Source organism: Glossina fuscipes, unplaced genomic scaffold (genome assembly GCF_014805625.2).
Source record: "Glossina fuscipes isolate IAEA_lab_2018 unplaced genomic scaffold, Yale_Gfus_2 2, whole genome shotgun sequence".
NCBI classification, from domain to species: Eukaryota; Metazoa; Arthropoda; class Insecta; order Diptera; family Glossinidae; genus Glossina; species Glossina fuscipes.
The window spans coordinates 3,826,015-3,847,207 of NW_023998416.1; the positions used below are offsets into that span (position 1 = coordinate 3,826,015).

A 21,193-nucleotide genomic window follows, 5' to 3' on the forward strand; every position below is an offset into this window, starting at 1 on the left:
TAATGCTTGCACTATGTGCTAGACTGGGGATTTATTGAGTGATGTGTTAAATCAGGAAATGTTGTAGCACAAATCTCGCTGATTTTTATACTCACATAAACGATGTTAAATGGTTACATAATGCTCCTTGTTAACAGTTTGAGATTCTGAAATGAATGCCTGGTCAACAACGCTAAGGTAATCAAAGAAATATGGTTAACATGGCTTTGATTTTTAAAAAGAATTTTATGTAAATTTTTATTTTAATAAATTTATTAATTTCGAAATTCGGCGAAAATAATTTTAAGAATTATAATAAATGTTTTAATTTGTAAACCGACTGGATGATGTGAAACTTCTCTGGTGGAGATGGTAACGAGCAATTGATTTTCGTAATCGAATCGACCATTTTTTTGAAAAAAAAATTTCTCTTACATTTCGAACATCGTAGTACTATAACAGTTTCTTATGGCCATTGAATATATCCATTTAGCTGGATGTTGTCATTTTGAATAATAATGTTTTAGAAATCTGAGATTAATTGCTTTGGCATAAAAAGTCTCTCTTGCACTACCTAGAAAACGAACGATTACAGGAGACATGTTTAAGCAGCGCTCAAGCGATAGACCATATCTCATATTAATCACGCATTTAATAAATGAGGATCGTGCTTGATGATGTTATGTCATTGTATGAAAGCAGTATACAATGTAGGTTTTGTATGTTTATTTTCTTTCTCTATTTGGCTCATAATTCTATTCATATTTAGTGCATTATCACCCCAAGGTAGAGACGAACTCTTTACTGAAAGCAGTTGTAAGCTGTTATATATCCGAAATTTTGTTGCTTATGTTTACATATATTAAAATTATTAAGCACGCAGTTAGGCCAAATGGTATAATTTTACCGTATTTTGTTTATATTTGTAACCATTTAACAGATAAACACGCATTAATCGTTTTTAAATGTGATTTATGTGAAATACTTTTTGTTCGTTTTATTTATATCAAACACATTAGTCTCAACAATTTTGAACAGACAAAGTACATATTGTGGCAAACATAGAAAGTTTTACTATAAACTATACATTAAAAAAAAAAACACAACAGAAAAAAAACAAAAAAAACAAAAATGGATTTTGACGTAGTAGTAAAAAAAGTGATAGTTCTTGATCCATATTAATTCTAAACAGCATCCAATGGTATATTTTGTTTGATAACCTGTTAATGGAAGAATGGAACGTAAGGTTAAAAGTTTTTTTTTGCATACAAATTTGAATGAAAATATTCACCTCTGCACACATATTTTTATAAATCTCATCAGTATCCCACGGTCCGCGTTCGGGTAAGGAAATACCACGTCTCCGTAGTTCTTGAACACAATCCGTTAAATCGAAAATTGGTAAAGGATCGATATTGGCTTTGGCAACTTTCGCCGTTAAGTATTCCACGTAGTGTGTGCTAATGCATTATTAATGTACAATAAATCAAAAGAAATCCATAAAGAATAAATGAAAAATGTTCGTAAAACTAACCGGCACATGCCCCCATGTTTTTCAGGAACGTCATTATTACACTTAGTGTCCACTAAACCGGTTGGTGTTTCTTTTTGTATAGGTATAGGACATCGTAACGGCATCGCTTTACTTATAGCATTGCTTTCTATGAATGTATCAATAGGATCCTCTTCATAGTTGACGCCATGATTTTTCAATAGAATTTGTAATTGTATGGGTAGCTTATCACGCAAATAGAAAAGACAATTACGCGGATGATGAGCATGCAAACCCAATTTGGCACAATAGGGGGAAATATTGCACTTGGCTCCCATCATAAACGGCCTGGCACAACCATAGCAGAATTCATATTTGCATTGAGTACAAGTAAAATGCATGCAGCCTCCTCTGGAGTTTTGAAATAAATTTGAAAAGAGAATGTGAGAGAGACAAAGGAAACTTTAAATATATGCGCTATGTATATATGCACATCTACCTGGCTAATGAATAACGAAATTTACACTTTGGGCAATCAATGCCGTTTTGTTCCAGATGTCTTTGCACACCTAGAGTTTGTACATCAGGATCATTGGATTTTTGCCATTCCAAAAATTGCTCACAAGTTATATTTTCGTGTTGTTTCTGCCACTATTAACACAATAAAGAATTTACATGTTAGAGAAATCTTCTTGCTGTTATAAGAAATTGTTTATAAATTTCCTATATATTTACTGAAACAAGCAAAGATATACTACATAGGGCGGGGTAGATAGGCCCAGCTTCTGCCATAATGCTCTTATGAAGCATGAACGCTATTGGAAATGGATTGGATTGAACCACTTTAAGGATCGCCCGCCATGTAATGGTTTATTTTGAAAAGTCGACACATAGATAATTGCAGGGAAGTGCAGGGTAAAAAAATCTTTAAAAGGCTATATGAATAGCATTTTTGTAGAAGGCAGAGTTAGAGTCGAGCCAAGAGACATGAATTGCAATATTCGAGCGGACAAGACCAGAAAGAGACTTCAAGGGTTGTAAATGCAAGTTCTTGTAAATAATTTGTAAACAGGTCTCTTAAGGATCATAAGTAAAACCCAAATTATCCTAAAAATTAGAATTCTGCGGTGCGAACTTAATTTTAAAAAGAGTTGAATAAAAACATAAAACCGCGAAAAGACCGTTTACTTAATTATTTATTGCGTTACATGTTAAGTAAGTAAAAAGCATATTATATTAAAGTAAGTAAGAAAATTATGCTCGGTTATGATCTAATTTTTTTCACCCACTACCTTTGTACTAAAAATAATTAAAAAACAACGAACGACTACATTATCCTACTTTGATATTAGATTGACATAGCTAATTTTTTCCATTTTTGGAGGGTTTATATTGAGTCTATAGTAGTGTATGACGTGCATGACAAGCATGTCCTTTGATGCAAAAACTTCCAATTTGCCTGCCAGTTTTGTAACCGGTAGGTTGACTTTTGCAGCCAGGAGAAAGTGAAAATAGACGCTGCATAGAGGGACAGACGGACAAAAGCATATATACTTCATAGTTTTTCAAAATAATATGATTTTATTTAAATGAAGTCAAAGATGGAAAATGAATTTTGTTCAAGTCACTTCTATGTAACTATACATAAAACTTCGAATCCTTAAGAGAAGCGCTAATGCTTTACTTTGTGGCAGAAAAATTGACTGTATTGTCGATACCTACTTAAACGTTTAACTTAGCCAAATGAAAGCTTATAAAATTACAAATTTCCGTGCTCACGTAAGGAGCTGAGTATTAATATGGCTTTGGTAAATATTTGTGCTATATTTTAGATCGAGATCTGTTAAAGCTTCTAAATTATTCAGATCCATTTAAAAATTCTTTTCTCAATCTTATATATTAAAGCTACTGTAGCCATGTGCTTGAGCGGCTACCGCTTTTTTGGCTGCTTTATGAATGTATAGTAAGCGAACGTAGGGTAAATTTCATTTTTCTATCTAACTTTTTGAGACCGTGCGAACTGAGCCTTGAGACAATAGTTGGAAGAATGGAAGGATTTGAGTAAATCTACTCGCAGCCTTTTGCTGACCTATATACGTACTTTTCGTCGAGTCCAAACAGTGGACATAAAAATATTAAACTTACCAACTTCCGACATTGAGCGCATGTTACCGATCCGCAGTCAGGGCATATTAAACGTTTCTGTTTAGGTCGTGCGAAAAATCCCGATGAACACTGTATACACCATTTAAAGTTCGGATCTTTAAGTAAAGTGCGATCTCTTAGTTTACGATGGAATAATTCGTGAACTTCAGCTTCTACTATGTTTTTCAAGAATATATCCAGATTTGAAAAATATTCTAAAATTTCATCTTCATCGTTTTCACTTTGCTTGTGCAATTCGGGTAATTTGCAAAATGGGCAGTTGCAGTCGTTAATGCTGCGTTCGGTAATCTATCGGCGATTAATGAAATCGATAAACTAGTAATTCTTTCAATCACAATATCTGTCACACTAACCTGTACTGTGAAGTATTTTTTGGCGCATCCTTTGCAACATTTATGTGTACATTTTAGCATGGAGACAATTTCGTTAAGGGCAAAAGTACCGCTGCATAGTTCACACTCTTGACGTAGTAGACCAATGGCATGATCCAGGTCACTGCATTCTTTCGCAGCCCATATCGACACATCTTGTTGGAATTTCATTGAAATTAGAGCAGCAGCTATTTGAGCTTCTGCTAAATTAGATACTAATTGCTCTTCTACAAATTTTTTAATCAATTCCTGTAAAACAAAGCATATCAATAACAATTTTCCTGAAGTTGACATTGCATATCACCTCTGTTTTGATTTCTTCTGGTTGCTGGACGTTCGGATAAGGTCGAAATACGGGCACACTAAGCTTACGTTGTCTTATTTCTAAAGGCTCAGGCTCCTCATCAGCTGATTCCGAAGATTCGTAATCGTCGTCTGAAAAACAGGTTTCATGGTATTTCTTTTTCGGTATACGTGGTTGAGTTCGTGGCTTAAATAAATGACTGCTAGTCAATTCTAAGGCGGTGGGCTTAGTGAGTTTGCTTATGACCTCAGTTATAGATTTTTTTCTTATTAACGGTGGTGGAGGATTTCTCTGCAGAGGAGTAGCAGGAGTTTGACGGGTTTGTTTCAGTATTTCTTGTCGTAACGTTTTTACTGAGGTGATGCCAATTGGTGTCGTAGGTGGTCCAGAAAATGACTTAGATCGTGTATTTATTTTCTTTTTTAAATCTTTTTGTTCTTTAACTTTGTTATCTTGAGGCTTTGGGATTTTACTTGGCACCACTGCTTTTTTGTTTTGTGCTTTTATTTCATCACTTCCTAGGAGTTTTGTTTGCTCAGAAATTTTTGATCTAGTTGCTGTAGTTGAAGGACTATATACTATTCCGGTTTTTGTTTGTGCAGCAGCTTCCACTTTAGCTAATTTCTTTTTAGCTGCCTTACTAGTTGAAGGTTGATCGTCCTCTATAGTTGTTGATTCATACTTTGATTTTTCAGATTTATTGTCAGCATATTTCGTAGGAACGGTTATGTCTTCTTTAGCCTTAGAAGTTTCATGTGAACTCCGTTCTAAATTTAATAAAGCTTCCATTGGAACTTCAGGCGTATTATTTTCCGTTTCTACATACGAGTGCGTTTGGTCCGCTAAGTCTGCGGAAAGAAGGATTGCGACATTTTCAACAGGTTCATCTAATTTCTTGAAACTATATTCTACTGGCATTTCCGGTATAGTATTTTCCGTTTCTAGGTAAGATTCTGAAGTTACATTAGTAGGTTTGACATTTAAATCTTGTGTTTCACTTGGGCTTGCTGTAGTGGCAAGTTCTTGATTGTGTAAATCATTTGTAGAAGATTGTGATTGAGATCTGGAAGGGACTGGAGATGCGCTATTAAAGAGTGCCAACTGACTTTCTTCATTTGGAGTATGACTTTTAAGAGTATGTGCAATGGACTCATTAGGTGAGGGTGATTGTTCCAGAATACTTGACAGAGCTGAACTGCTACGAACAGATTTAAGAGAGCTATCGATAACCGTTTCTTCCTCTTCTAGTAACGGGGAGGTCATATTTTCTATTTCACTTTCATCTCCTTTGTCAATATTGTCTTCATTTACATTTTCCGTGGTTTCTTCCCTTTCATATTCGTCTTCATCTTCCCAACCTTCCTCTTCCTCTCCAAGCTCCTCCTCACCTTCGCCATCATCATATTCATCTGTATAATCGTCAGTGTAATCGTCTTCACTGCTCCCTGAAGATTCAAAATCAGCAATGCTTATCTCATCCTTCATTTGTTTAATCAGTCTTTGAGTATCCTTTACCAATTCTGAAAGATTTTGCTTTGAAGGATCTCCAGAGGGTAGAAATTCACTTGAAGCTTGCTTGCCGGATGAATAACTTGCCAAAGAATGTAAAGTGGAATTACTAGTGGAAGCAACGAGACTGGTACCTTCCGTACTGTTTGCAGTTTGTTCGTCTTGTATCATAAGAAACATTTCACTATCAACTGTCGTAGGCGATTGAGTATTGTCTTCAAACTGCGACAAATCGCCAGTTGAGGAGATTTCACTTTTAATACTGTAAACTTCGTCCTCATCTGTTGCTATTGGCTCATTGTTATTTATTTCATAGGTTGGCTTCTGCGATTCATTCGAGATTAGTTGAAATCCCTTTTGCACTTCTTCAATAGAGTTTGTGGTTACTTCATTACTTTTCAAATCGGTTTTTCGTTCATTTTCATCAGATTTCGACTTTGAACTAGTAAAGCTTCGTATAGGTATTTTTGAGCTTTTAATATTGTTGGTCTTTAGTTTCACAGGTTGCACATCTGTGTTGGAGTTCATCCTAATATCTGTCGTTGCGGCTTCATCGGCAGATATCACTGATTGCTGTTCCTTTCTTGTCGTTATCAAAATTTGCTGCAATTCTTCGGACATGTCCGTTGTTTTATTAATGGGAAACTTTTTAAGAGATAGCTTATGGCCCGAAGGTTCAGGCGTTAAGCTATGCGACAATCTATCAAATAGCGGTGTTTTCCGCCCTGAACTAATAGGAATTGCTGAACTTGATTTTGTTCTATTGATGTCCTTTGGCGTATCTGCTTCCGTTAAACTCATAAGTCCGTCTTCTTTTTTGAGAGGTGCTGTAATTTTATTCGTTTTGGGAATCTCTAGCCCATTGTTTGAGATATTGCTATCTGTCTTAAGTTCGTAAGTTCCCAGACTCGCTTCCATTTCTGAATGTATTTCTTCGCCAAAATTTTCATAATCGGGCGCTTTATACATTTTAAAAATTACTCGTTCACAATTTTTCAAAGAGTCGAACTCAGTTTCGGTCTCATATATTTTTTCTAAGGCCTTATCGAATTCCATTTTGAAGGTAGCAATTTCAGCGACATACACATATTGAGGAGGTACTTCTTCTTTAATGGAAGCGTTTTTCAGCCCCGGCTTAATAACCTCTTCCATTAGGAACTCGTCGTGATCTACAGGCGGTGGAGGACGAGTCAGTTGGGCTGATGTGTTTTGTGTATGTATTACGTTTCTGTCTGACTTTCCTGGATCATCTGGTTCATCCATTAATTCCTTTTCGACCTGTTGAACCAGGTTTGGCATTATTTCTTGGATGTGTTCCCACATGAAATTTTTAATATCGACTTGCTTGCGATCTTCGACGGTAACAGGTTGTATTTTTACTTTAGGAGCGGCAATTGGGCTTTTCACCAAAACTCGCATAATTTCTGGATCAAAGTCATTTTCCGCTTGGGTAGATTGTAGAACTTGTTCACTTTGCTTTTGTTGTTGTAGTTCCATGTTGCCAATTAATGTTTCAAGATCTTTCAATATACTCTTGTTGCTCAAGATCGATTCGTCAATTTGAAGTGGATAGCTGGGAATTAAGTTTTTTTTGTCTGCACTGTAATTGGATATGTTATCGGACAAATTGTTATCATTTTCATAAGAGCTGAATACTGATGAAGAGTTGTGAGGTTGGGATGAACTTTGATTATTGATGAGATAAGCTCCAGTCGCATTTGGAATTTGCATGCAATCAGAAGCATTAGCGCTCAAGAAATCATGAATGTCTACGGTGAGAACGGAAAAAAAAGAAACCAAGAAATAGGTTAATGACGAAGTTATGAAGTGAATAATGGGTTAAGCTTTTCTAACCTTTTCTAATAGAATAGGATGATGTTTTAGATGATACCATCTGATCATTTGACTGATTGTTTGGTATCGCAATGCTTTCATTTTCTACTCCACTTGGTGAGCCCCATATTCTCATTAGAAATGGTTTCAATTGAGTGCGACTGAGATCCATTACAGCAATTTCTTCATTGCCTTGATGAATAGTAAGAGCCGTAACGATATCTTCGCGGGAAAAGTTTCCTTTGCTCGCAATTTGCCGATATTTTCGTTGACGTTGTTCGATGCACTCAGAAACCGCTTGCCATATGTTTCCGGTATGCAGGCGAAGAGCATCTCTAGCTTCCACTTGAGAAATAGTACCGATGGTATTTTCGACCCGCTCCTGTCCATATTTTGTGGCCAAAGTTTGGACAGTGGTTATAAGTTTGGGCCAATGATCGCGTAACCAGATAAGTGGATTTGTATCTGGACCGCAATATTTGAGAGCGGCATTTAATTCCTCCGGAGTATACTTATAAAGATCTGCTTCCTAAAATATGTAACAATTTTATATATAAATATATAGAAAAATATATAGAAAATTAAAAGCTGTCATTAATTACTTTTGTCACATATTGGCTATCCAAGTCAGGATATGTGGGGTCAAAATTATAACTGGGCGTGGGAGAATACAATTGTGATGAGCCCTTCAATGAAATGAAATAAAATATTATGTGATTTGTGATTATATGGCGATATATGAGCTAACGAATCTATTACTCTTTGCATCAGCATTAAATCATTAATGGATGGCTGCCGTCTTCTTAAGCCATTAACTCCACCGATATCCGTTGGTATTAAATCGTCGGAACGCAAGTCGGTGGTACTAAGATAACGCTGGCGATCATTACGTGCATAGGACATATGAGGATGAGGATTGGGTGTATGAATGTTGTGATGTATGTTGGATAAAACTTCCGCTTCAAAGGAATTGTAGTCATTAAAACTGGATGTAGTTTTAGGTATAGAATTCACTTTGATTGGATGCTAAAGAAGAGCAGTGATATTTGTTGATGCTTATGTGCATGTTGAACTAAATTGGCTCACCTGTATCGTATCGTTAAATGTCGGCTTCGAAGAAATTGGGTTTTGTAGCTGAGAGACAATATGGTTTTCAGAAGTTCGATGAGTGGGGTCATCGTGTGCCTATTAAAATAATTTTTAAAAAATTTTTTGTTCTTTTTAATCATTCTGTCTTTAGCACTTACTTGTACAAAGGTGTTTTGCAATTGCGTTGGTGATGCCTTTGATTTTTCTATGTTTTCTCGTTTAGAGGGCGTACCGGCTCCTACGGAAACCTTCTGAATGTTTTGAGATTCAACTTTGCTTTTGATTTTTTGGGCAGTAGTTTGTATATTTTCATCTAATGTGGCCCATATATCTTCTATCGATTCTAAAAATCATAATGATGTTCATCCTTAATTTAAAGGTCTTTTTTTTTGGATACTTATGTTAAGCATGTTTGGAGTAACGTTTGAAGTAAACACAATTATTCAGGGTTAATAGCACATTACACTGGCGTTGGTAATTGGCATTGGAATTATTATAGCTTGTGGAATATGTCAGTTTACAAATACAATTATTTCTGTGATTTATCAATGTGTAAGAGCATGTTGCGGATGGAAGATGGATGCAGCGGAGAGTGTTTATTAAAAAGGTTTGGTACCTTTTAAAAAAGTGATTTTCCTAGGCCTACCTTTCTTGTTAAGGGTATCAGTCTCGTCTAAATTTTTAGCATTGATTTTCAAAGAATTTACGTCGGTTATTAAATTTGTAGTGTTGTTTTCAGTGCTTTCGCTTTTCTTTTTAATTGTATTCTCTCTTTCAGAATCTTTCCTGCTTAACGAATTCATTGTTTGCTTTGGAGGTGAAGAACTTTCGTCTTGGGCTTTGTTGGGCTTAGTGCTTGGCGTCTTACAGCATATGGAACAGATTTTAATGTTTGGCTCATTAACAAATGTGCAAAATTCGCATTCCCACTCATGATCGGGCGTGGATGGTGGTGGACCCAATGAAATTTTATCCGCGTCTTCTGTTTCTATCGGTGATTTAGTGTCTTCCTCTTGATGCGTGGATTGACTTTCGCTTTCATTATGATTACTTGACGGAACTTCTGAATGATTTTCTTCTTCTTTATTTTGACGTTCTTGGGTATCATGTGAATCCTCTTTAATTTTGCTTTTAACTGCTGGAGTTTGTACTGCTGTCGTCTGCTTCGTCGATTTTTGCGATGGAGAATTGCTGGTGCGTCGTTTAGTCTTACTTTGTTTTTGTTTAAGAGATTCGTCTTCCTTAAGTTTCTGCTCAATTTTAGCCTGAACTAAAGCTCTTGTACCGGATCCTTCAGAGTCTAAGTCAGAGTAAATGCGTGAAGATTTTAAAGGACTATTAAAGCCCGAATCCACTGAACGTCCATTATTTGTGGAAGCTCTTCTGTTAGATGCCCAGTCGTTTTGTATTGGCTGCAGTCTGGTGGTCGAACCACGCCTTTGTTCTCTAACACGCATACGATGTTGATTGCGAGCATTTGAAGAGCTAAAATCGTCCTCTAGTTGAGGTATTTGCGAAACGTTTGAAAGACGTTTTTGACGAGTTCGGGAAACGCCAGATCGATTAGAAACTAAGGACCGACGATCATCTTCATCCGAATCTTCATCGTCAGTCGGTTCATCGTCGAAATAAGCAGCACGCTGTTTACGTCTTAACGTAACGGATTGGCGGCTTAAGGCCGGCGAAGCCATGCGGGAACCTGGTCGAGAAATAACTCGGGATATTGGAGGTGGCACACCGATCAGGCCTACGATATAAAAAACTAAATTGTAGATGCTCGAAATTGCTTGTAATCTTTGAAAAACCTTGATTTTGGGGTTCCATGTACGCTTGTGGGTACATATTGGCCAGCAGATTTCTTTGGTTCATGAAAACTGGCGGTGGATACATATTCTGATGAGCGGAATGCATCATATAGGCGGATGGTATATTAAGCGATAAATTTGAGCGGTTTAAATGCTGATGAGAATTTAGCTGATTGCCCCAAGGATCTTGGTTTGGTATAGGCATTACAGGTGGGGTTTGAATCCACTGCGGCTGTTGAGCAAAACCGGTGCAATTAGCACAATTTAACTGGGCCATGGATTGAGCCTAAAATGAAAAATTCTGATATGAGTTTCAAAGATTTAATTTTTGTTGCCATAATTATATTTGCCTGCTGCATAGGGTTGTTAACCCATCCGTTTTCAATAATTGAGGATTTGCGGGGTGGAGCCTGATGTAAATTAAACACCGACGTGCTTAAGCCTCTTTGATTAAGTTGATTATGTGTTGATTTTGGGTTGATTGCATTTGACTGTTGTTGCATCTGACGGTGACGGAACAAATTGAAATGAGAATCACCCCTGAGGTCTAGATGGGATGAATTTATTCCAGATGATATGCTACCAGAACGAAAATGTGATGGCGATGGTGAAATGCTTGACCACAAATCAAATGTTGAATGATTCTGATTGAATTGAGATAATGACATCGATACACACACGCGAGAGATCGGGCAAGAGAGAGAGAGAGCAATGAGGAGAGCCGACATACACCACGGAAAAGAAGCGGCAAAACAAAAGGAAATAACAATAATTTACCAAATGAGACAAACATTTGACATGAGAAATGTTATGAGAGGGAATGGCGGAAATGAGGTGGACGAGCACAGCATAATTGTTTGATTTGTTTTTAGTTCTACTCTATATTTTACCTGATCATTCGTAGAACCGCTTCGTTCTCTTTCTATTTGCTCTTTTTGTTGCCGGTAGCGTTGTTGTAGCAGCTGCATACGATCCAAAGTGGCATTGGCCTTACTTTTTATTCTCTCTAAAGCAACTGAAGGTGGCCGTTGAATATTATCGAATGCGGATTTAGGCGTTTCAGAACGGGATGATTGATCTTCAATAGGCGAGCTAGGTTGACTTTTCGGTGTTTCCGGTAAAGGACGATTTATAATACTTAGTCCCCTCTTCAAAGACCCCATACGTTCATGCCAAGGGTCATTTCTAGTTGATAAAATGGGCGAAGAGGGCACCATAAATGGTTCTTTCATCGAATTGACCTGAGATTAAGTTTCAAGTTTGGTCACGCAGTTCGTTAAGTTCAAAAAATTAGAAATGTTCTTGTTTTAATGAGAAACCCAAAAGAAAATACAATTTTATCTAAATCGGCTAACGAATATTTTCTTCTTCAAATCATACAATTTTATTGTTAAACTTTAAACCACCGACATAAAGCTCGAACTAATAATATAACGAAGAGCATACGAAAGCAAGCGAAACTATAAACAAGTTTTAAGTTAAAGTTAAAGTATTCACATCGAAAATAATTGGCAAAATTGGAAACGGGAATGAGCGCGATATGGCTTTGAAAACGGTAAAAGAAGTTTTATCGTTTAGGAAATCGTGCAGTTGCGTACCTGATCCTTGCGTTGCATTAGAGGCGTTAACAAGCCGCGCTTGTTTCGTCTGGGTGGAGCTATTGGCGGCAAGGGACCAGGTTGTCCAGGCACTGCTTTAGGCGGCAAAGGTGGTTTCGACTGTTCTAAAGTCTGCCAATAAACGAACGAAAGACTTCAAATATTATATGAGTAGAGAGAGAGAGATAATTTCCAGAGCTTAGCTTACTTTACGCATGTGATTTTTGCGTTTGGGATGTTTGTGAAACATGTCATCACATGAAGCACAAAATATTTGTTGAGCACATTCATCGCAAGTTACCCAAGGATTATTTGAACCACATAATGTACATTTCAATTTCGAATCTGCTGAGAATTATTATTATTTTCACTCTACGTAATGAGCCATATGAAATACCTGGAGTTTTAGCACCCGAGCTGCTTGAAGGCGGTCTCAAGGGTGCATTTGAATATTGCTGATTAGAGAATTCAATAACTTCATAATCAGGTTCAGGTAGTGTTTTAGTTTTCGGCGGTAGGGCTGGTTCTGTATTATTCCCTGGCAATTCGATTGGAGGAGGTGGTGGTTTCGGACCAACACGATCGCTTTGTTCTGTCTATAAATATATTTTTACAGAAAATGCAATTTTTTTTTTTTTTTATTTCTTATGCGCACAATATTGTCGGTGGTCACTTACCACCCACTTAGGCATGACGCGCTCATTGCGATTTAGCAATATTGGCTGTGTTCTGCTGTTCGCCTGTAAAGCCATATTGAACTGAAAATAACATAAACAGTTGGATGTAAATCATTAAGCACTTTTCAGAGATTTCGTTCTGCTGTTTCAGATTCCAAAGAACGAAAGCATAAGAGCGATCCAAAATATTCACACATAGAAAAAATGTATTTAAAAGATCATTACGAGAGAAAATTTAATGAACACTCAAGTTAATGTCAAATGCATAAAAATGTTATATTTTCCTATATATTGTTCGCTATTCGCATTGCATTATCCTAACAGATAGTGAAAGTCGTTGGTCGATTATCTGCCGAAAAATAAATCATTTCTTTTCCATTACGCTAAGTAAATACTCTAAATAAATTTTCTCTTAATTATGCTACGATTTATCTGACGTTAATCAAGAATACATTTTCTATGCGAAGTAATGATTCCACTTTACAAAATAAAGTCAACGCTGAAATTTTTATCGGCATCCAAAACCGACGACGTGCCTATTTTTAAATGTAAACAAGTAAGAAAATTATGTTGGGCTGTGATCGAATTCTTTAGATCCATCACAGTCATCCGAAAAGAGACTGAAAAAAGAGATTAACTTTTCACACTATGCAATATTGACTGGGCGTGGCTGAATGCGAAAGGTGTTATCAGTTTTTGTTGCATTCTGGTGGTGCCCTTTGAGCGATTTGAGACGTTTTCAAAACTTTTATGAATTTGTCAGCGATGTGTACATTTTTGCGAAGAGGAGAATGTCTATCACAGCTGCTACACAATTAGTTGGGCGGACAGACAGGCAGACGAACACTCTGGCGGTGTAAGTGCATTACGCAGTCGTATAGGCAAAAAAACGAGCATACGCATGTGCTTAGATCGATTCAGAATTTGACGCTGGTCAAGAATATATTGTTTTATGAGGTTTCTGAAGCTTTCTTTTCGGTGCTGTAGTAGATACACAAATAGCAAAATTAGTGACAATCATTAATGAACGGCTATCCCTTTGTTCTACCTCCACTTGATCCCCTATACGTGTATAAAGTAAGTAAATTGTTCCCCTTTGTTCTACTTCTACTCAATCTCCTATATGCAGTAACTAAATTTTTTTACGGGATGGCACACTGTTGAACAATGAAAACGCGTTACTCTCTCGTAGAATGGTCCCATTTTTACTAACCCTATCAATTATCAAATTGTCTCTTTTTAGATTGCCAACGCTTAACCACAGAAATGGGGTTAAATTCACATCTTGGGTAAATTTTAAGATACCCTTCTAAACATGGTGATAGCCTGATAAATAAGCGTCGTGCTGTTTATTAATTAAATTAAAAAGTAATGTTAATTAATTTAAGATTTACTTTAAGAGTCAATTGAACTCGACTGTCAAAATTTGTAGTTGAGTTTCTTGTATAAGTGGAATAAATAAATAAAGCAATTATTTGACCTCTGATATGTTGACTTATTGTTTACGTTTCTTATCCTGTTGTGCTATGCGGTAAACCAACTTAATAACAAATGAACAAAAGAAATTTAAAGCTTTTTCTGAATGAGGCTCAATTGGCTCGGTATACCAGCAAGGGGTCGCTTTCTATATGTCGGTATCGGTTAAATACGAAAGTTATGGGTTACGGACCGCCTGTGACGCGTAGAGAGTTTATACTTACAATTACATAAAGCGGGCAAATCTTACGATCATAAAATTGCTGACAAGTAGCGTATTTAAATTATGATAGGTTTTACGCGGTATTGCGAATCATAAAGCGGCCCTAGATTATTGGTGTGATTTAAATCGTCTTAAACTTTTATGCTGAATAAAAATATGGGTGTTTCATGAGGTTTCGAATAAGTATTTTTCTTTGTTATGTATTTAAGAAGAGTGAAGAAGTTTCTGATCGGTCAATAAGGATTTCAATGGAATTACTCAGTTCAAACATTTGAGGTAAATGCAACATACATGAAAGTTTTTGAGCCATGAATATCTTCTTAGTTGTATTAAATATTAATATTACCGCTAAGATTATTAAATATTTCCATCAGAAAGATTAATTTGAAACCAAAGATAAAAAATGTCGTCAAATTTTTATTTTTAGATAATGAAAACACGCGTTCGCCTTAAACAATTTTTTGAGAGATGTGTATTGAAAAGGGCAACCAGTAATTGCACGAGAAGCATATCCTAACAAATTGCTCAGTTATTTTTTTAACTTTCTTCCGCATGTGATAGTTGACAATAGATATTGTTTATACACTTAATAAGAAGGCAACGCAATTCAAACTGAGCTATTCTTGGCTCACTGCAATGTAATATGTATAAGACTGATTTAATAGAACAAGTTTAAGATCACTAAATACCATCAAAAGCATAACAAAATTGAGAAGAAGAATAACGTGTAGAAGATATTTTCAAATTTGAAGATATTTTCTTCAATAATCACAAATCATCAGCCGATATCGATGAGTTCCGCAACTCACTTGAACCGAACTCATTTTTTCTCTATTTGCTTCTATTCGTTAAAGCCCGAAAAGCTTCAGATTTGAAAAATCAAAAACTTTTCAAAAAATATGGCTGAGAGAGAAAAAATCGCTTGAGAGAGGTCTTTACTTTGTAGCAAAAAATCACAAAAAAAAAAAAAGAAAAGGGAAAGAGAAAGAGAAAGAGAGAAGAAAAGAAACACAGAAAATATTTATGGTTCTCAGTACTATTGCATTATCTCCAGATTCATAAAACATCTTAGCTTTAATTCTGTCTACATATGCAGCTAACAATTTCCAATTTTTTTCTCTTCTTTTTTTTTTGCGTTTTCGTGTTTTTTTATAAGTTTTACACGAGACCCATATGGTAGAAGTATGTAGATAGATACTCGTATAGTGGCCATAGAAATAAAATAAAAATATTTTCCTGATTTATATATAAATTAGCACATATGTATATATGCATATAACATATATATGTATATATTGCCTTCGTCACTATAGCTTATTGGTATTATGATAATATTTGTCGGTCTTGTTGATCTAAATGCTTATGCGCTGTTTGTAAGTAAACCCTGGGCGACGTTATAATTTTATTTTTATAGATCTTCAACTATTTTTAAAAGATGCGGCAAAAAGAATCTGCTACATTTAATCTATGTACGGCATATATTTACAATATTTATATTTATAGAAATTTCATTTAATTTTTTATTAAAAGAGTTCCGGAAAATTTTCTCACATTTTTTATTTATTTATTTATTTTCTCATTTTATTTTATTTATTTATTTTTTTTTTGTATTTTTTTGATATGAAATTTTAATTTTAGAAAAACTATTTTTAGCTAGCTAAGCATAAATTCACTTTAGAATTATTTCGTTTTCGAACTCATTGACGTATGAAGTCATTAAAAATCAGTTTTTATTTATTTTTCAATTTCGTTAAGTATTTGAATTCGAAACAATAATTGTTGGCATTGTAGTGAAACACTTTTTCTTCTTGAAATATATTTGACCGTATTTAGCTTAAGAATGACAATCCTCTTATATTCTTGCTTACATAACTCGCGTGCCGTTTCCGTGTTGCTTGTTGATCTGTTTAGACGTTTTTCTTGTTTGCTCGTTGTTGATCGCACAATTATTTCCCACAAACTGAATAGTGTTTTGCATTTTTAGTTTAGTTCGACGTCAAATCATGTGATGATGCTCGACACAGTCTAGCACTTAAGAAGCACTTGTCTCAGTAAAACTATCTCTTCTTTCTGGGCGTTCTGTGACATTTGTACTCTTTCCTTTCTTATTCATATTCTTCTTCTTATTATTTTTTGTAATTTTGTTTGTTTGTGGAATGCTTTTATTAGCTTTGCTTTTCAATTGCCATTTTCATTGAATATTCTTAGTGAAAGGAAATTTTGTAAATATCAGCAAAAAACTAAACCGATAAATACATAAATGAAAGATAGTTCTAAATAAAAAAAAACAGAAAAACTGAAAGTATTTAAGATTTCATATTGTGTTCTACTTGTTTACAACAGCATTTTTTGTTGCATTTTAGCGAAAGTTTTTCAAAATTGATACAATTGAATATTGTTTAGGAAATTTCGATAAGCACAACAATAGGAAGCTTTGCCCCTCACTATCGCAATTCGATGAATTGATTTTACTGCATGGAAAAATTGTCAATCCTTTTGTTTCTTGATGAACTATATTGCTGTGAATTACGGAGGTCACACTTGCCAATGACTCACCTGTAAACATGTACACAGCAACTGAAATGTTGGCGCAGTCTTTTTGAAAGACTATAAATTTCAATACGTCTTTGGCGGAAACTTTCTCTAAACATTTATTTTAAACGGCCGAAAGAACTTTTATTAGATTGTGTTTGCCTAAATTTAGCCAAACTTTTGCATTACATTTTTTAATCAAACGTAAACATGCTGCATATACTGCAGTGAAAAGTATACGCGAAAACTTCTAAGAACTTCTTTTCACCGGATCAACAATTCTTTTTTTATATCCATCATCGAAAAGTGAGGGGTATATTCGTTTCGTCAAAACGCTTGCAATGCCCAGAAGAAAACTGGGCGCCCAATCCCTATTATAGAGATTGAAAATGTAGCTCTTTTACTTTTTCGTCTTCTTTTTTCCATTTTCGTACAGGTGCTATAGCATCGTCCAAAGATGCGTTCAAATTTTTGTGGATTGATCTGCCATGGTTTGTGAATAATGTGAGCAAAAAACCAATTTATTATTACTTTTGAAAAGGATAAGTGTTTTCAGTTTCTGTGGTACAGTTGGCGGGTTCTCTAACCGATTTCAATCTGTCTTCATGAACTTCCAATGTTTCTGTCATATTTGAAGTTGATCGCTTAAGAGCATGTTGACTAAAGACATTGCACAGATGAACAGACGGGCAGATAGACAGACGAACATGCTTAAATCGATTCAGAATTTGATGCTAATCAAGAATTTACATAAGTAATAATATTTCGGCATACTAAATTCATATGAGGATGTGGGAGGGGACAATATTCGAAAATTGGGTTATAATAGTAATTTGTTCCACTTTTGCACTAGTCAGCACTATTCTATGCAAAATGTAAGAGTTCTCATCAAAAGGGAGCCTCTATGTAGGAGGAAAGTCTACTTTCTAATATTTTATGTTCAACAAAGATGAAAAACAAGATAAGATCTTTGATAAAAATACTAATCTTTTTGTTAAATTTAAATCACGCCAGTTTTTATTTTTGGACCCCTTCAATATAAAGGCTCCCATGAAAGATTCTTGAAAATAATAAGTAGTAAGTTTTGGTATTTTATTAAGAAGATAAATTAAACACTGTCTTAAGCGAGGTGGTGAAGGATCGACCTTGCCTCCATACAATGATAGTTTTTAATACCCATAGTTTTTTGGTGTTTTATCATTGTACTCTGGTCTAGAAATAAGTCAGTTGAACGTTTAATTATGAGTTGTGTTAATTGTACTCATTGGGGTTTGGAATTTTTTACATCTTACTTACAACTTATGGTGTGGAATCGCTAACTAACTCCAAGTAAATAATTTATTATTGCTGATACGTATTTTATATAGGTCTGATATATTTTGTTTTGTTATATTCTTGTGGAACTACTTGTCGTATAGGTGTATACTAAACCTGTGTGGATGGTTGTTGCATAACCTCTTCAAGCTGGCCTATCTTTTGGAATCACTTTCTAAATCGACCTAAGTTTGTCTGTCTGTCTCTCTGTCCGTCTGTGTTGTGTTCTTGTGCTTAACCTATATGCCGCAATATTTGAAATATTTTAATGAAATTTGGTAGACTGATGTGTGTGTGTCCAACTGCTATTGAAAACCGTGCAAATCGTGCCGTTCGTGCGACCACTTCCTATGCAAAGGCTTATTTTGAAAAGTCGTTTTATGAATAACTTCTGCCTGCTGTAATGTATCGAATGATGGGCCTTGTCTCACTGTAGTATTTTTACTTGTAAACCTTATTGATATGGGGCTTATTAGGTAATTTTTAAAAGTCCCTAAGTCATTGCATAACTGAAATCAAGCAATGACGTGTATACACGTCACACGTACTACAAATCGTCACATAATACATTTTATGAAAATGTCAAAGTCAAAGCGGATAAGGTATAATATTTATCACATAAAATGTTAACGATTTTTTGATGGAAAAAAAAAATCTTATTGAAAACATAAAATTTTCTTTGATTTATTTCACGCAAAGCTGGGATGTCAGCACTGACAGCATCACCCATGTCGAACGATAATATGAAGCCATAATGAACTATTTTTTAAGTCATTTTTACAATACATTACCTTTTACTTTCTTTTGATATTATAATGACATAGGAAGATGCTAAAAATTTAGGGGAAAGTTTCGTTGAAATTAATAAGCATCGTGTTACTGTCACAAATTATTACTAAAGGCCTTCATAGTTTGTGTTTTTTTTCATCTTCTTGTAATAATTACCAAGGAACACACAACAAATAGGGAAATCCCGAAGCACAAGGTGAAATAATTAATCCGTGATGTAAAAATTAATACATTGTAAGGGAAATAACTTCTACATCACGGACGTGTGCTTGATGTGTATTAGACATAAATGACATTTTGCATTTTTATGTCGACTCATAATTTTTTATTTAGTATGACGTTTACACACATCATATGCACCGACATAAAGATTTAGGTTGACGTATTTACACATCCTACGCAGTTAGCTGGTTTACTCAAAAATTCGTAAGGTTTTGTTTTCTTCTTTCTTTTCTTTTACACCCGATACCGAAGGATGCAGGTTATATTTATTTCGTCAAAAAGTTTGCAACATCCAGGAGGAAGCTCTAGAAACCTTATCAAACATATATATACTTGATCCGTTCCAAGCATGTCCATCTGTCCGTTTGTGTAATCACCGCGGTAAACGTTCTCCTGTTCGTAAAAGTGCAGCTAATGGCTTCGAAGATGCCAAAAGCATTAGGAGTTCTTCCACGCACACGCTCATGGTAAAGCTCAAACTGGACACACACACTGGACACCCACCAAAAATTTTTTTGTTTTTTGCTTATTACTTAGAAACTATAAACGACAGAAGGAAAAATTTTCTGTATTTACTTTATGGCTTATGGTTCATGTAAAAAAATGGAAAAAATCGGCCACATCCATATAAAGTTAGAAGTGACAAATTTTTACTCTTTCACTTTCTTTACGTTTTCTGTTTATTATCCATAAAGTAAACAAAACAAAATGTTGAAAATTATTCTGCGCATTCCTGATATGAAGACATCTTTTCTGGCTGCAAATGTGTCAACACGAGAATAGTTATGGTGGACCTCGCGAAGTGAAGGATTCACTTTTTCTTCGCGGTATAATCAATTGGATACTAAATACAAGGGCTTTGAAAGTACGGATAGAGTAACGGTCAAGAGAATACAAGAGACGATCGCGGCCGAATATAATTTTCTTACTTATTATTACTTCTTTTTTATTACCTTAATCGCAGAATAGTTTTGAGCGTTCTAATATCAAACCCATTTATTTATAGTCAAACAAAAAGATATCCTTGTGTCAAGAGACACGCCTATAAGAATGTCCTTAACATCCGCACACTTGCCCTCGACGGATCATTCTTTTTGAATGACTTCTTTTGGTCGGCATAACTTTTTTCTTTCAGCAAACACAATTTTCCGTGCAGGCAGGAAGCAACTCATGCGAAGAGGCCTGATTGTTAAGAGCGATATTTGTTAAAAAAAGTATTGGTGCAATCGTCAATCGATGAGCTTGTATTTTTTTTTGAAGAGCATCAAAACAAATGGTCGAAATGCAATAAATCGATTTCGATTGCTCAACTTACAAGTCTCTTCTATGATGTAGGGACCATCATCGTTGCAAGGCAAGAACTCCTCTTCTAAATATCCGTTTATCATGCACGTTTAATAGAATGCCAACTCCAAACCAAACAGCCATCAATAGACAATGCCACTACAATATTCTATTTTGAGAAAATCTTTTCCACACTAAGTAATGCACTTGTACGATACTGTGAAGTTTCTTGTTAATCGCAGCTTAATAGCTGACAGTCTACGTACTCAATGTTAATCATTATGTGTAGTTGGATTTGTATTGAATAAGTCTTGCTTCCGAATTGCTTTTAATGAATTAATTAATTAAATAAACTAATTATCCGAAGAGAGACTAAGAGAAGAGAAAAAAATTAACTTTTCATATTCTATAACATTGGGTGGGCAGGGATGATTTTTTCTATTTTCAGAATAAAAGTGAAAATTTATATAGTGTACGTGTTGTAGTTTATGAGTAACAAGCAAAAAACACCGACAACAAATTTGTTCACA

At 35.2% G+C, this 21,193-nt stretch overlaps 2 protein-coding genes across 3 annotated transcripts; both read right to left on the reverse strand.

The window, feature by feature from the left end:
* Positions 1 to 934: 934 nt before the first annotated feature.
* Positions 935 to 11,505, reverse strand: LOC119632936 (E3 ubiquitin-protein ligase lubel-like). Of its 2 annotated transcripts, none has more exons than XM_038026100.1 (16): positions 11,439 to 11,505; positions 10,899 to 11,127; positions 10,549 to 10,834; positions 9,390 to 10,490; positions 8,902 to 9,086; positions 8,741 to 8,839; positions 8,414 to 8,680; positions 8,257 to 8,340; positions 7,676 to 8,183; positions 4,313 to 7,590; positions 3,991 to 4,257; positions 3,617 to 3,925; positions 1,971 to 2,122; positions 1,514 to 1,882; positions 1,271 to 1,439; positions 935 to 1,199 (listed from the first exon to the last, which is right to left on the reverse strand). In XM_038026100.1, exons 1-16 carry the CDS (start codon positions 11,444 to 11,446, stop codon positions 1,164 to 1,166), a joined length of 7,347 nt encoding a protein of 2,448 aa, XP_037882028.1. In that variant the 5' UTR covers positions 11,447 to 11,505; the 3' UTR covers positions 935 to 1,163. The 2 variants fall into 2 exon arrangements, with proteins under 2 accessions (XP_037882028.1, XP_037882030.1); XM_038026102.1 differs by having other exon boundaries at positions 10,899 to 11,095; positions 11,439 to 11,483.
* A 290-nt stretch (positions 11,506 to 11,795) lies between these two features.
* On the reverse strand, positions 11,796 to 16,576 carry LOC119632938 (E3 ubiquitin-protein ligase lubel-like). The gene is made up of 5 exons (XM_038026103.1): positions 16,391 to 16,576; positions 12,824 to 12,904; positions 12,544 to 12,742; positions 12,355 to 12,491; positions 11,796 to 12,278 (listed from the first exon to the last, which is right to left on the reverse strand). The coding sequence occupies exons 2-5, from the start codon at positions 12,896 to 12,898 to the stop codon at positions 12,123 to 12,125; spliced, it is 567 nt and encodes a 188-aa protein (XP_037882031.1). The 5' UTR covers positions 12,899 to 12,904; positions 16,391 to 16,576; the 3' UTR covers positions 11,796 to 12,122.
* Between the last annotated feature and the right edge of the window lie 4,617 nt (positions 16,577 to 21,193).

What these genes read in the sequence shown, in the direction of transcription:
- LOC119632938 (XM_038026103.1), bottom strand. Translation starts at nt 12,898, where the DNA reads ATGGCTTTACAGGCGAACAGCAGAACACAGCCAATATTGCTAAATCGC. An exon ending in GCGTCATGCCTAAGTGGGTG is followed by an intron (nt 12,743 to 12,823) that starts GTAAGTGACCAC and finishes ATATATTTATAG; the next exon opens with ACAGAACAAAGCGATCGTGT. An exon ending in CTCGGGTGCTAAAACTCCAG is followed by an intron (nt 12,492 to 12,543) that starts GTATTTCATATG and finishes AATTCTCAGCAG; the next exon opens with ATTCGAAATTGAAATGTACA.
- LOC119632936 (XM_038026100.1), bottom strand. An exon ending in TGCAAAACACCTTTGTACAA is followed by an intron (nt 8,840 to 8,901) that starts GTAAGTGCTAAA and finishes TTATTTTAATAG; the next exon opens with GCACACGATGACCCCACTCA. An exon ending in AAACATGGGGGCATGTGCCG is followed by an intron (nt 1,440 to 1,513) that starts GTTAGTTTTACG and finishes ATAATGCATTAG; the next exon opens with CACACACTACGTGGAATACT.